Source organism: Ranitomeya imitator, chromosome 1, assembly GCF_032444005.1.
Source record: "Ranitomeya imitator isolate aRanImi1 chromosome 1, aRanImi1.pri, whole genome shotgun sequence".
Classification (NCBI taxonomy): Eukaryota; Metazoa; Chordata; class Amphibia; order Anura; family Dendrobatidae; genus Ranitomeya; species Ranitomeya imitator.
This window is the reverse complement of record NC_091282.1, coordinates 171,620,928-171,636,289: the sequence shown is the minus strand read 5'-3', so window position 1 is coordinate 171,636,289 and position 15,362 is coordinate 171,620,928. Positions and strand designations below refer to the sequence as shown.

Here is a 15,362-nt window from a genome sequence, read left to right as displayed (position 1 = left end):
CGGAAGATCGAAGCAATGGCGAGGAAACCTGGAGAACACCTTGGAGTGTAACACACCATCTCTCTCCACCCCATTCCCCATTTTTTAGGCCTAATGCAGCCTACTTTCCGACACCTACTAAACGAGAGCATGAAGATCGAAGCTCAGGAAAGGCAACCTGGGGAACACCTTGGAGTGTAACAACAACCTCTCTCTACACCACGGAAGGGCTGATTCTTAGGAAGGAAGGCTGTTGTAAATAAGCATTGCGCGCCCGAGGGTGATTATATTCTTATTCGGTATCTACTCACCCTCGGACGCGCCATGCTTCTTGATTTGTAATTAATGTTTATTTGCAATGTGCTTTTGACTTACTCAATTATTTTTTTAATTATTGATTTTATTAAATTAATAGTTTAACATCTTATTGGAAATAATTTAAAGGAGACGCGACAGGACAACACTCGGTGGATGCCATATCTGTGTTAACAACTCCAAAAAAACCTTTCAGTTAACTTCTTGCAGGAGAAAGTAATTGTAGCTGGTGGACCTTTTAGTACAGTTCCAGATTTTTGTTGTGTGTTTGTTTTTAATGTTAAAATGTCTGCATTTGAGATCTCAACACGATCTTATTTTTTATAATCAAAATAATTATTTTTTTATTTTAAGATGTTGGTTCAAGGGGTACACGGGCAGCAGTAGACAGGTCAGTGGAGGCCTAGTGGAAGGAGGGACCGCAGATGCGCCACTGTTTCACCCATACACAATTTGTAGGCCTAATGCAGCGTAGTTTCCAACAGCTAGTAAACGAGAGCCGGAAGATCGAAGCTCAGGAAAGGCAACCTGGGGAACACCTTGGAGTGTAACAACAACCTCTCTCTACACCACGGAAGGGCTGATTCTTAGGAAGGAAGGCTGTTGTAAATAAGCATTGCGCGCCCGAGGGTGATTATATTCTTATTCGGTATCTACTCACCCTCGGACGCGCCATGCTTCTTGATTTGTAATTAATGTTTATTTGCAATGTGCTTTTGACTTACTCAATTATTTTTTTAATTATTGATTTTATTAAATTAATAGTTTAACATCTTATTGGAAATAATTTAAAGGAGACGCGACAGGACAACACTCGGTGGATGCCATATCTGTGTTAACAACTCCAAAAAAACCTTTCAGTTAACTTCTTGCAGGAGAAAGTAATTGTAGCTGGTGGACCTTTTTAGTACAGTTCCAGATTTTTGTTGTGTGTTTGTTTTTAATGTTAAAATGTCTGCATTTGAGATCTCAACACGATCTTATTTTTTATAATCAAATTAATTTTTTAAATATTTTATTAGGTTGGTTCAAGGGGTACACGGGCCGCAGTAGACAGGTCAGTGGAGGCCTAGTGGAAGGAGTGACCGCAGACAGGCATCGAAGGCCTAAAATAATAACACATGGCTGTAGGCAATTTTAAATTGGTTCCAGGGTTACACGGGCAGCAGTGGTGTGGTCAGTGGAGGCCTAGTGGAAGGAGTGACCGCAGACAGGCATCGAAGGCCTAAAATATTAACACATGGCTGTAGGCAATTTTAAATTGGTTCCAGGGGTACTTGGGCAGCAGTGCCCTGGTCAGTGTAGTAGTAGTTGAAAGAATGTACCGCAGACAGGCATCGAAGGCCTAAAATAAAAAAATTGGGCTGGCTGTAGGCAATTTTAAATTGGTTCCAGGGTTACACGGGCAGCAGTGGTGTGGTCAGTGGAGGCCTAGTGGAAGGAGTGACCGCAGACAGGCATCGAAGGCCTAAAATAATAACACATGGCTGTAGGCAATTTTAAATTGGTTCCAGGGTTACACGGGCAGCAGTGGTGTGGTCAGTGGAGGCCTAGTGGAAGGAGTGACCGCAGACAGGCATCGAAGGCCTAAAATAATAACACATGGCTGTAGGCAATTTTAAATTGGTTCCAGGGTTACACGGGCAGCAGTGGTGTGGTCAGTGGAGGCCTAGTGGAAGGAGTGACCGCAGACAGGCATCGAAGGCCTAAAATAATAACACATGGCTGTAGGCAATTTTAAATTGGTTCCAGGGTTACACGGGCAGCAGTGGTGTGGTCAGTGGAGGCCTAGTGGAAGGAGTGACCGCAGACAGGCATCGAAGGCCTAAAATAATAACACATGGCTGTAGGCAATTTTAAATTGGTTCCAGGGTTACACGGGCAGCAGTGGTGTGGTCAGTGGAGGCCTAGTGGAAGGAGTGACCGCAGACAGGCATCGAAGGCCTAAAATAATAACACATGGCTGTAGGCAATTTTAAATTGGTTCCAGGGTTACACGGGCAGCAGTGGTGTGGTCAGTGGAGGCCTAGTGGAAGGAGTGACCGCAGACAGGCATCGACGGCCTAAAATAATCACACATGGCTGTAGGCAATTTTAAATTGGTTCCAGGGGTACACGGGCAGCAGTGGTCTGGTCAGTGGAAGTCTAGTGGAAGGAGTGACCGCAGACAGGCTTCGAAGGCCTAACATAACAAAAATGTCAAAACAATGGTATTGTCAGTGCCAGTCATTGAAGGATGTCAGCGCCTAGACTACACATTGGTGAAGCTGTGAGAGATAATTTTGCTAGTGGTAGAGCACTGTTTGAGCTGGGGGGGGGGGGAACTGGCTTGTGGCCGGCGGTACAGGCACAGGGCCCCTCATATTACAACGGTGAGTCTGACGTTGGGTGCGCACCACCACCGCCAGAGACACTTTATTGTACTATGAGGGACCCAGTGGCAGTGCCGTCGACCAAAAGCGGGCTCACCCACCTCTTCAGACAAACAGCACTCTCAAGGGTCCAAGCGCAAAGTGGCGATAGCACGACCCCGTGTGGGGAGTTTGGCCATTTCGTGAGGTGGAAACATGTCGTATGCTGGACAATCAGGTGAAGAAAATTACGAGATTGGAAAAGTCATTCAGAATAGTCCACAGGCAAGACCTTTTCATAGGAAAGCTAGGTGTCAGCCGGGCAGGGTGGGGCAAAAGATTTTGAAATCCAGTTGTGGTTCATTTTAATGAAGGTTAGATCATCTACATTTTGGGTAGACAGACGAGTCCTTTTTTCTGTTAGTATTGAACCTGCAGCACTGAATACTCTTTCTGATAGGACACTAGCTGCCGGGCAAGCAAGCTCCTGCAATGCATATTCTGCCAATTCTGGCCAGGTGTCTAATTTGGATGCCCAGTAATCAAATGGGAATGACGGTTGAGGGAGAACGTCGATAAGGGATGAAAAATAGTTTGTAACCATACTGGACAAATGTTGTCTCCTGTCACTTTGAATTGATGCTGCAGTACCTGTCCTGTCTGCGGTCCTAGAAAAATCACTCCACAACCTGGTCAGAAAACCCCTCTGGCCAACGCCACTTCTGATTTCTGCCCCTCTAACACCTCTGGTCTGCTGGCCCCTGGAGCTCGTGTGAGAACGATCACGGGCGCTGTGTGCAGGGAATGCCAGAAGCAAACGGTCAACAAGAGTTGATTGTTTTGTTGCTAATATTAGTTCCAAGTTCTCATGTGGCATAATATTTTGCAATTTGCCTTTATAGCGAGGATCAAGGAGGCAGGCCAACCAGTAATCGTCATCGTTCATCATTTTTGTAATGCGTGTGTCCCTTTTGAGGATACGCAAGGCATAATCCGCCATGTGGGCCAAAGTTCCCGTTGTCAAATCTGCGGTTGTGCTTGGTTGAGGGGCAGTTGCAGGCAAATCTACGTCACTTGTGTCCCTCAAAAAACCAGAACCCGGCCTTGCCACGCCACCAATTTCCCGTGCCCCCGGGAAAGCTTCCTCATTAAAAATATACTCATCCCCATCATCCTCCTCATCCTCCACCTCCTCTTCGCCCGGTACCTCGTCATGTACACTGCCCTGACCAGACAATCGCTGACTGTCATCAAGGCTTTCCTCTTCCTCTGGTGCAGACGCCTGATCCTTTATGTGCGTCAAACTTTGCATCAGCAGACGCATTAGGGGGATGCTCATGCTTATTATGGCGTTGTCTGCACTAACCAGCCGTGTGCATTCCTCAAAACACTGAAGGACTTGACACATGTCTTGAATCTTCGACCACTGCACACCTGACAACTCCATGTCTGCCATCCTACTGCCTGCCCGTGTATGTGTATCCTCCCACAAAAACATAACAGCCCGCCTCTGTTCGCACAGTCTCTGAAGCATGTGCAGTGTTGAGTTCCACCTTGTTGCAACGTCTATGATTAGGCGATGCTGGGGAAGGTTCAAAGAACGCTGATAGGTCTGCATACGGCTGGAGTGTACAGGCGAACGGCGGATATGTGCGCAAAGTCCACGCACTTTGAGGAGCAGGTCGGATAACCCCGGATAACTTTTCAGGAAGCACTGCACCACCAGGTTTAAGGTGTGAGCCAGGCAAGGAATGTGTTTCAGTTGGGAAAGGGAGATGGCAGCCATGAAATTCCTTCCGTTATCACTCACTACCTTGCCTGCCTCAAGATCTACAGTGCCCAGCCACGACTGCGTTTCTTGCTGCAAGAACTCGGACAGAACTTCCGCGGTGTGTCTATTGTCGCCCAAACACTTCATAGCCAATACAGCCTGCTGACGTATGCCAGTAGCTGCCCCATAATGGGAGACCTGGTGTGCAACAGTGGCAGGTGCGGATGGAGTGTTTGTGCGACTGCGGTCTGTGGACGAGCTCTTGCTTCTGCAGGAGGACGAGGAGGAGGAGGAGGAGGAGGGGGTGCGAACGGCTACAGACAACTGTTTACTAGACCGTGGGCTAGGCAGAACTGTCCCAAACTTGCTGTCCCCTGTGGACCCTGAATCCACCACATTTACCCAGTGTGCCGTGATGGACACGTAACGTCCCTGGCCATGCCTACTGGTCCATGCATCTGTTGTCAGGTGCACCTTTGTGCTCACAGATTGCCTGAGTGCATGGACGATGCGCTCTTTAACATGCTGGTGGAGGGCTGGGATGGCTTTTCTGGAAAAAAAGTGTCGACTGGGTAGCTCGTAGCGTGGTACAGCGTAGTCCATCAGGTCTTTGAAAGCTTCGCTTTCAACTAACCGGTAGGGCATCATCTCTAACGAGATTAGTCTAGCTATGTGGGCGTTCAAACCCTGTGTACGCGGATGCGAGGCTAAGTACTTCCTTTTTCTAACCATAGTCTCATGTAGGGTGAGCTGGACTGGAGAGATGGAGATCGTGGAACTAGCGGGGGTGCCGGTGGACATGGCAGACTGAGAGACGGTGGGAGATGGTATTGTTGCCGCCGGTGCCCTAGATGCAGTGTTTCCTACTACGAAACTGGTGATTCCCTGACCCTGACTGCTTTGGCCTGGCAAAGATACCTGCACAGATACAGCAGGTGGTGCGCTAAATGGTGGTCCTACACTGCCGGAAGGGATGTTGCGTTGATGACTAGCTTCATTGGCCGAGGGTGCAACAACCTTAAGGGACGTTTGGTAGTTAGTCCAAGCTTTCAAATGCATGGTGGTTAAATGTCTATGCATGCAACTAGTATTGAGACTTTTCAGATTCTGACCTCTGCTTAAGGAAGTAGAACATTTTTGACAGATGACTTTGCGCTGATCAATTGGATGTTGTTTAAAAAAATGCCAGACTGCACTCTTTCTAGCATCGGATACCTTTTCAGGCATTGCAGACTGAGCTTTAACCGGATGGCCACGCTGTCCTCCACCAGGTTTTGGCTTTGCCACGCGTTTTGGGCAAGATACGGGCCCGGCAGATGGAACCTGTGGCGATGTTGATGCCTGCTGCGGCCCCTCCTCCTCCTCTGCTTCAGAACTGCTGCCGCCTGCACCCTGTTCCCCCAATGGCTGCCAATCGGGGTCAAGAACTGGGTCATCTAATAACTCTTCTTGTACCTCCTGCGCAACTTCGTCTGTGTCACCGTGTCGTTCGGTGGTATAGCGTTCGTGATGGGGCAACATAGTCTCATCAGGGTCTGATTCTTGATCAGCACCCTGCGAGGGCAATGTTGTGGTCTGAGTCAAAGGACCAGCATAGTAGTCTGGCTGTGGCTGTGCGTCACTGCACTCCATGTCAGATTCAATTTGTAATGGGCATGGACTGTTAACTGCTTCACTTTCTAAGCCAGGGACGGTATGTGTAAAGAGCTCCATGGAGTAACCCGTTGTGTCGCCTGCTGCATTCTTCTCTGTTGTTGTTTTTGCTGAAGAGGACAAGGAAGTGACTTGTCCCTGACCGTGAACATCCACTAACGACGCGCTGCTTTTACTTTTACCAGTTTCACGAGAGGAGGCAAAAGAGCTAGAGGCTGAGTCAGCAAGATAAGCCAAAACTTGCTCTTGCTGCTCCGGCTTTAAAAGCGGTTTTCCTAATCCCAGAAAAGGGAGCGTTCGAGGCCTTGTGTAGCCGGACGACGAACCTGGCTCCACAGCTCCAGACTTAGGTGCAATATTTTTTTCCCCACGACCACCTGATGCTCCACCACTACCACTACCCTCATTACCAGCTGACAATGAACGCCCCCGGCCACGACCTCTTCCACTAGACTTCCTCATTGTTTTAAAAACGTAACCAAACTAACGTTATTTGTTGCAGTCACACAACTTACACGGTGAGCTATAACTTCAGTATGATTTAGCTACCCCTTTACAGGTTGGTGAGACCACCGCGAAAATCAGGCACAATGTTACACACTCTTTTTTTGGTGGCTGCAAATTAGAGAGATGCCCCACACGCAGGACTGTCACTGAAGCACAAATGTTAATATTAATGTCACACTATTATTTGTTTTTTATTTTTATTTTTTTCAGGAACACTTTAGAAACCCCCCCAAAAAAAAAAAAATTTGATTTTTGCAGGGAGAATTTAGAAAACAAATGTAACAAACTATATGCTTTCTATGGGCCACTGAGTGAGAGATGACGCACACAGGAATCAGGAGTGGCACACAAGCCCAGAGGCCAATATTTTTCTACCAATGATTGATGGAGTTATTTTCTCTGGTAGATTTTGGAACCCAAATCAAGGAAAAAAAATATAGGCTTTCTATGGACCACAATTGGAGAGAGAGAGAGAGAGAGAGAGAGAGAGAGAGAGAGAGAGAGATGGCACACCCAGGAGTCAAGACTGGCACACAAGCAGAAAGGCCAATATTAATCTCCCACTGTTTTTTTTTTTTTTTTTTTTTTTTTCAGGGAGACTTTAGAAAAAAAAATAATAAAAAAAATATGATTTTATCAGGAAGAATTTAGAAACCAAATAAAATAAAATGATTTTTTCAGGGAGAATTTATAAAACAAATAAAAACAAAAATAGGCGTTCTATGGCCCACTGACTGAGAGATGACGCACACAGGAATCAGGAGTGGCACACAAGCCCAGAGGCCAATATTTTTCTACCAATGATTGATGTAGTTATTTTCTCTGGTAGATTTTGGAACCCAAATCAAGGAAAAAAAATATAGGCTTTCTATGGACCACAATTGGAGAGAGAGAGAGAGAGAGAGAGAGAGAGAGAGAGAGATGGCACACCCAGGAGTCAAGACTGGCACACAAGCAGAAAGGCCAATATTAATCTCCCACTGTTTTTTTTGGTTGTTTTTTTTTTTTTTTTCAGGGAGACTTTAGAAAAAAAAATAATAAAAAAAATATGATTTTATCAGGAAGAATTTAGAAACCAAATAAAATAAAATGATTTTTTCAGGGAGAATTTAGAAAACAAATAAAACCAAAAATAGGCGTTCTATGGCCCACTGACTGAGAGATGACGCACCCAGGAGTCAAGACTGGCACACAAGCAGAAAGGCCAATATTAATCTCCCACTGTTTTTTTTTTTTTTTTTTCAGGGAGACTTTAGAAAAAAAAATAATAAAAAAAATATGATTTTATCAGGAAGAATTTAGAAACCAAATAAAATAAAATGATTTTTTCAGGGAGAATTTATAAAACAAATAAAAACAAAAATAGGCGTTCTATGGCCCACTGACTGAGAGATGACGCACACAGGAATCAGAAGTGGCACACAAGCCCAGAGGCCAATATTTTTCTACCAATGATTGATGTAGTTATTTTCTCTGGTAGATTTTGGAACCCAAATCAAGGAAAAAAAATATAGGCTTTCTATGGACCACAATTGGAGAGAGAGAGAGAGAGAGAGAGAGAGAGAGAGAGAGATGGCACACCCAGGAGTCAAGACTGGCACACAAGCAGAAAGGCCAATATTAATCTCCCACTGTTTTTTTTGGTTGTTTTTTTTTTTTTTTTTCAGGGAGACTTTAGAAAAAAAAATAATAAAAAAAATATGATTTTATCAGGAAGAATTTAGAAACCAAATAAAATAAAATGATTTTTTCAGGGAGAATTTAGAAAACAAATAAAACCAAAAATAGGCGTTCTATGGCCCACTGACTGAGAGATGACGCACCCAGGAGTCAAGACTGGCACACAAGCAGAAAGGCCAATATTAATCTCCCACTGTTTTTTTTTTTTTTTTTTTTTTTTTCAGGGAGACTTTAGAAAAAAAAATAATAAAAAAAATATGATTTTATCAGGAAGAATTTAGAAACCAAATAAAATAAAATGATTTTTTCAGGGAGAATTTAGAAAACAAATAAAACCAAAAATAGGCGTTCTATGGCCCACTGACTAAGAGAGAGAGAGAGAGATGGAACGCTTAGTACTGGCACACAAGCCCAAAGGGCAATATTAATCTCCCTTTTTTTTTCCAGGGAGAATTTCTAAAACCCCCCCCAAAAAAAAAATAGGCTTTCTATGGCCCACTATTTGTGAGAGAGATGGGACGCTCAGGACTGGCACAGATGGCACGCTCAGGACTGGCACAGAAGCCCAGAGGCCAATATTAATCTCCCTTTTTTTCTGGGAGAATTTATAAAACCAAAAAAATATTTAAATAGGCTTTCTATGGCCCACTATTTGTGAGAGAGATGGCACGCTCAGGACTGGCACAGATGGCACGCTCACAACTGGCACACAAGCCCAGAGGCCAATATTAATCTCCCTTTTTTCAGGGAAAATTTATAAAACCAAAAAAAAAATTAAATAGGCTTTCTATGGCCCACTATTTGTGAGAGAGATGGGACGCTCAGGACTGGCACAGATGGCACGCTCAGGACTGGCACAGAAGCCCAGAGGCCAATATTAATCTCCCTTTTTTTCTGGGAGAATTTATAAAACCAAAAAAAAAATTAAATAGGCTTTCTATGGCCCACTATTTGTGAGAGAGATGGGACGCTCAGGACTGGCACAGATGGCACGCTCAGGACTGGCACAGAAGCCCAGAGGCCAATATTAATCTCCCTTTTTTTCTGGGAGAATTTATAAAACCAAAAAAATATTTAAATAGGCTTTCTATGGCCCACTATTTGTGAGAGAGATGGCACGCTCAGGACTGGCACAGATGGCACGCTCACAACTGGCACACAAGCCCAGAGGCCAATATTAATCTCCCTTTTTTTCTGGGAGAATTTATAAAACCAAAAAAAAAATTAAATAGGCTTTCTATGGCCCACTATTTGTGAGAGAGATGGGACGCTCAGGACTGGCACAGATGGCACGCTCAGGACTGGCACAGAAGCCCAGAGGCCAATATTAATCTCCCTTTTTTTCTGGGAGAATTTATAAAACCAAAAAAAAAATTAAATAGGCTTTCTATGGCCCACTATTTGTGAGAGAGATGGGACGCTCAGGACTGGCACAGATGGCACGCTCAGGACTGGCACAGAAGCCCAGAGGCCAATATTAATCTCCCTTTTTTTCTGGGAGAATTTATAAAACCAAAAAAATATTTAAATAGGCTTTCTATGGCCCACTATTTGTGAGAGAGATGGCACGCTCAGGACTGGCACAGATGGCACGCTCACAACTGGCACACAAGCCCAGAGGCCAATATTAATCTCCCTTTTTTTCTGGGAGAATTTATAAAACCAAAAAAAAAATTAAATAGGCTTTCTATGGCCCACTATTTGTGAGAGAGATGGGACGCTCAGGACTGGCACAGATGGCACGCTCAGGACTGGCACAGAAGCCCAGAGGCCAATATTAATCTCCCTTTTTTTCTGGGAGAATTTATAAAACCAAAAAAATATTTAAATAGGCTTTCTATGGCCCACTATTTGTGAGAGAGATGGCACGCTCAGGACTGGCACAGATGGCACGCTCACAACTGGCACACAAGCCCAGAGGCCAATATTAATCTCCCTTTTTTCAGGGAAAATTTATAAAACCAAAAAAAAAATTAAATAGGCTTTCTATGGCCCACTATTTGTGAGAGAGATGGCACACTCAGGACTGGCACACAAGCCCAAAGGCCAATATTAATCTCCCACTGTATTTTTATCAGGGAGAATTTATACACCCCACAAAAAAAAATACAGAAAAATGAAAAGGCTTTCTATGGCCCACTATGTGAGAGAGATGGCACACACAGGGATGGCACTCTAGCAGAAATGCCAAATTGCCAATCTTAATCTCCCACCAAAAAAAAAAAAAAAAAAAAAACAGGGAATGTCCTACAATTACTATCTCCCTGCCTGCAGTAATCTCAGCCAGGTATGGCAGGCAGCTACTATCTCCCTGCCTGCAGTAATCTCAGCCAGGTATGGCAGGCAGCAATAAGGAGTGGACTGATGCACAAATGAAATAAAAAGTGTGGACAAACAAAAAAGATAGCTGTGCAGAAAGGAAGGAACAAGAGGATTTGTGCTTTGAAAAAAGCAGTTGGTTTGCACAGCGGCGTACACACAGCAATGCAGCTATCAGGGAGCCTTCTAGGGCAGCCCAATGAGCTACAGCGCTGAGGGGAAAAAAAAAAACTTCCACTGTCCCTGCACACCGAGGGTGGTGTTGGACAGTGCAAATCGCTGCAGCACAAGCGGTTTTGTGGTTAATGGACCCTGCCTAACGCTATCCCTGCTTCTGACAAAGCGGCAGCAACCTCTCCCTAAGCTCAGATCAGCAGCAGTAAGATGGCGGTCGGCGGGAACGCCTCTTTATAGCCCCTGTGACGTCGCAGACAGCAAGCCAATCACTGCAATGCCCTTCTCTAAGATGGTGGGGACCAGGACCTATGTCATCACGCTGCCCACACTCTGCGTTTACCTTCATTGGCTGAGAAATGGCGCTTTTCGCGTCATTGAAACGCGACTTTGGCGCGAAAGTCGCGTACCGCATGGCCGACCACGCACAGGGGTCGGATCGGGTTTCATGAAACCCCGACTTAGCCAAAAGTCGGCGACTTTTGAAAATGTTCGACCCGTTTCGCTCAACCCTAGTCACTACTACTAACTGTATTTCATCCGGACAAAGTACCACCGTAATCATATTTTCCGTATGAAATGAACATAGGGTGTAATGGTCCTCCCCAAGACTGCTGGGGGTCAGTGACAGCTTTAGAAATTATATTATATGACATTTCTACTATTAAACAACATGGCTGATTTCTTCTAAAACCCTGTCCACAGAGTGTGTGGTATTGCAGTTTAGGCCTATCCACTTCAACAGAGCAGAGCTGCAATATAGGTTTTTGGTCCTGATGAAGAGGTCGCGCAGAACCTTGAAACGCGTTGACTTGTAAAAGCTGTACTATTAAATTCCTTTGATTTTATCAGCAGCACAACTCAATGACACCAACTTTTGCACATCCTTTTTCCTATAATTATAGGTCAGGAATTTTACCTGACTTACACCGCCTGCACATGCATTGTACAGCCATACAGTGTCTTAAGTCATACATACGATATCATTTTTCCCATGGTGGGCAGAGTATAAGAAGCACAGTCTTGTCTTATCCTGGACAGACAAAGGTCAACAAGACACTTTATTGGCCCCAATTGGACGACTCTGCTCCGGTCCTACAACAGATTAACTACAGATATGAGAGCATGCTCAGGGCAACTGCTTGCCTTTAACCCTCATGCAGTGGCCATTTTCTTGTGCCTTTTCCCTTCGTCCATAACTTTTTCTATATTTCCATCGATATAGCCGCATGGTGACTTGATTTTTTGTAGGACAAGTTGTACTTTTTAACAGCAGCACTCATTCTACCACATAGTGCACTAAAAAACGGGAAAATAATTCCAAGTGCATTGAAATTGCAACAAAAAGGGCAATTTCACTTTTTTTTTTTTATTTACCATGTCCTATTAATACAGTAAAATTGACCTGGCAATACGATTTCTGAGATTAATAAATACCAAACACGCATAGTTTTTTTTTTTGTTTTTTTTAAGTGTGAAAAAAAATTCAGGAATTCGTAAAAACTTTCTTGTGTTGCCATTTTCCGAGACCTGTAACAGATTCATTTTTCAGGACATGGGGCTGTGTAAGGGCAGTGTTGGTAAGAGGTTAAGTCATTTGCACATACAGTTTTTTGTATACTACCCACCTGAGGGATAACTATATCAGCTAGTGCCTTGGAGACCCTGTACAGCTCCATCGTGTTCTCCAGTTTCAGTGAGCAGTTATGCTGCACATCATACTTTATGCAGTCATATATGTCGGGTATTTTGCTGATGTCATATCTTCCATTTTTGGTCTTGAAATCCTTTTCTAACTTGCACCATCTGCGCAGCATCAGATCAAGGGTCTCGCTGTGATAAAGTTGAATATCTGTAGATTAAAAGGATAAAGGATTCAAGCGCTCGTTATGACAAACATAATTTTGTCTAAAGGCGGCGAGAACAATGTGTTGAAACATGTGTGATGCATGAGCAAATAAGATTGATGCATTGTGATTAAAAGCAGACAGACATCTAATATCGGAGACTACTCTCCGCGGTTACATGTGAGGGTCACTGTATGTTCCCCCCAGGATGCACGGAGGCGTATTGAGGCCATGAGAGCGTATTGCAGTCACAGGCGTAGATGTGGTTGCAATGCAGACTAAAGAGAGTATAGGTCTTGGCCATGCTGGTTGTCCAAGGCAGATTTAGGGAAAACCTGCTCTGGGCTTTTTGTGTTTTGAAATGGACTACAGGATAGTAGTGGTGCAGTCCGTTTCATTCCTGGCCGGGTTTTCTATGTGGCTGAAGGCCACAGATTCAAGGTAAAACCCCTGCAATATAGGGTTTGGGTGTGTCAGTCTGGTATTGGCAGGAGTACAGAGCAGGAGGCTCTGCTGAGTCCCACGCTGTGTGAGGCAACACAGCCCAGGAGACCCAAACGGCGAAGGCAGCTGAAAAGCCTGGCACCCACGGCGTACACAGCGGTGCAGTCGTCCACAGCAACTGGTCTCAGGAGGTGGACTGGCGTGTTTAGTGACTAAACTGGAGGGATATGGTTCCTGGCTGCGATCAGGAGGATATCGTGTACTGTGTAATGCTGTGAGTAAAGAGTCATTAACACGGCGGTGCAGTCGCCCACGGCAACAGGTCAGAGGTGGACTGGTGTGCTTAGTGACTGTAATCCAAAGGATATGTGCACAGCTGCAATCCGGAGGATATCATGTGCTGTGTTTATAGGAGTTGAACATTAAAAGACGTTTTGCTTTAAACTTTGCTGGGTCACTGCCTCATCACTGCATAAGTGTGCTACCGCTGCATTAAACCCCAAGGCAAGGAAATATAGGATCTTTGAAGCCCATCATTCTGAAAGTGACATATTGTAAACTTCCATACCTGCGTATTTTGGATCCTCCATTTTCTGCCGGATCTGTGTTGTCAGGCTTTGAATTAAGGAGTACACTATGTCACAAGTCTTCACCGGATTCTTTATAATCTGCATCGATTTAACCTGCGAGATGCTCCCAGTTGGAGTTAGCTGAAAGATAAAAAGATAACGATAAAAGTTAACTTTCTTGTTTTTACGGCCATATCACAACTGTTACTATATTATGACTGATACACTACATGCAACAAAGACACCTGTCTATTAAAGGGTTTGTCCAGCCAGAAATGAATGTCTACAGACTGCCAAATTGTGATAGTGCACACTGTTACAATATCCTGTGTTCTCATGCCGGTAGGTGGTGATGTGACCACATGTATGCAATTGTACATATACTGTCAAGTGTGAGTACTAGTCTCTTCCTGCTCCGCTCACTACTATCCTAGAGAAGCAGAGTGTATCCATTTGACACATGACCACAAGTATGCGAGAACATAGGAGAATCGTGACAGTGTGTGCATTGCACACTCATCTTTTGGCAGTCTGCAGTCACATACAGGGACTGCAGACATTTCTATTCAGCCAGGTCAACCCCTTAAAGTTTTACCAGTAATCATATAGTTCACCCAGATGACATCATGGCAAAGCAGGAGGAACCATTTAGGAAACAGTTTCCGGCTTTTTCAGGACCGTTCATGTCCTGACATTTGCCCTAAATACACAACTTTCACAAAGAGGTAATATGCCTGTGAACGACGCCCCCCATTTACCTTCTCATAGTCCTCAACACTAAAATCTCGATCCCTCTGAAGAATCTCATGCAGTCTTGCTTTCACTCGATGCTGACAGCTACTTAATGAGTCGCTGTCACTGTCCAACAAGCCATTCATATTTGCACTCTTCACCATCTGAACCAGTATTGGGGTCAGTTCTCCTTCCAGTGCCAACAAACCCTAGAAATAAAATCTCACACATTACATAAGTCACATATATATTATATAAATCACAAATAAACATTGGGTTAAAGGGAACCTGTCATGTAAGTATGGGGTTAATAGTGTTCTAACAAAGTGTGGCACTCGCACTGAGACCCACTGCTGGGTGAAAAATTAACTTTATTCCTCCTGTAGCTTCTCTTTTAGTCATGGGGGTGGCGTCGGCATGGCTTCAGTCACCGTTCAGTGTATAGTGCACTCCCGGCAATAAATGACAGCCGACATAGCAACAGGGCAACAGCAACATGGCAACAGCAACCCGGCAACAGCAACACGGCAACTGCAACACGGCAACAGCAACATGGCAACAGCAACACGGCAACAGCAACACGGCAACTGCAACACGGCAACAGCAACACGGCAACAGCAACACGGCAACAGCAACCCGGCAACAGCAACAGGGCAACTGCAACACGGCAACAGCAACACGGCAACAGCAACACGGCAACAGCAACCCGGCAACAGCAACACGGCAACTGCAACACGGCAACAGCAACACGGCAACAGCAACACGGCAACAGCAACCCGGCAACAGCAACACGGCAACTGCAACACGGCAACAGCAACAGGGCAACAGCAACATGGCAACAGCAACACGGCAACAGCACAGCACCAGGGCAACAGCAGAAGTGCACAGCACCATGGCACCTATCTAGGAGGGTAGCTCGTGTGCCACTCTGGAGCACATGCTGACTCCTCCTAAATGACACGCTCTGAGAAGTCGTGCCACCCGGCTGAATTGTGACGTCAGCACTTTCCCATGCATGAGC

General features: G+C 44.9%; 1 protein-coding gene across 7 annotated transcripts in view; it reads right to left on the bottom strand.

Annotated features, from left to right (window-relative positions):
- Nucleotides 1–15,362, bottom strand: part of LOC138665154 (inositol hexakisphosphate and diphosphoinositol-pentakisphosphate kinase 2) — a 210,248-nt gene that overhangs the window by 61,816 nt on the left and 133,070 nt on the right. For all 7 annotated transcript variants that reach the window (XM_069752444.1, XM_069752428.1, XM_069752437.1 and 4 more), the window contains 3 exons: nt 14,368–14,550; nt 13,609–13,750; nt 12,378–12,601 (listed from right to left, as the gene is read on the bottom strand). In XM_069752444.1, the coding sequence (XP_069608545.1) occupies nt 12,378–12,601; nt 13,609–13,750; nt 14,368–14,550 (549 nt within the window). The remainder of the gene's footprint in view (nt 1–12,377; nt 12,602–13,608; nt 13,751–14,367; nt 14,551–15,362) is intronic.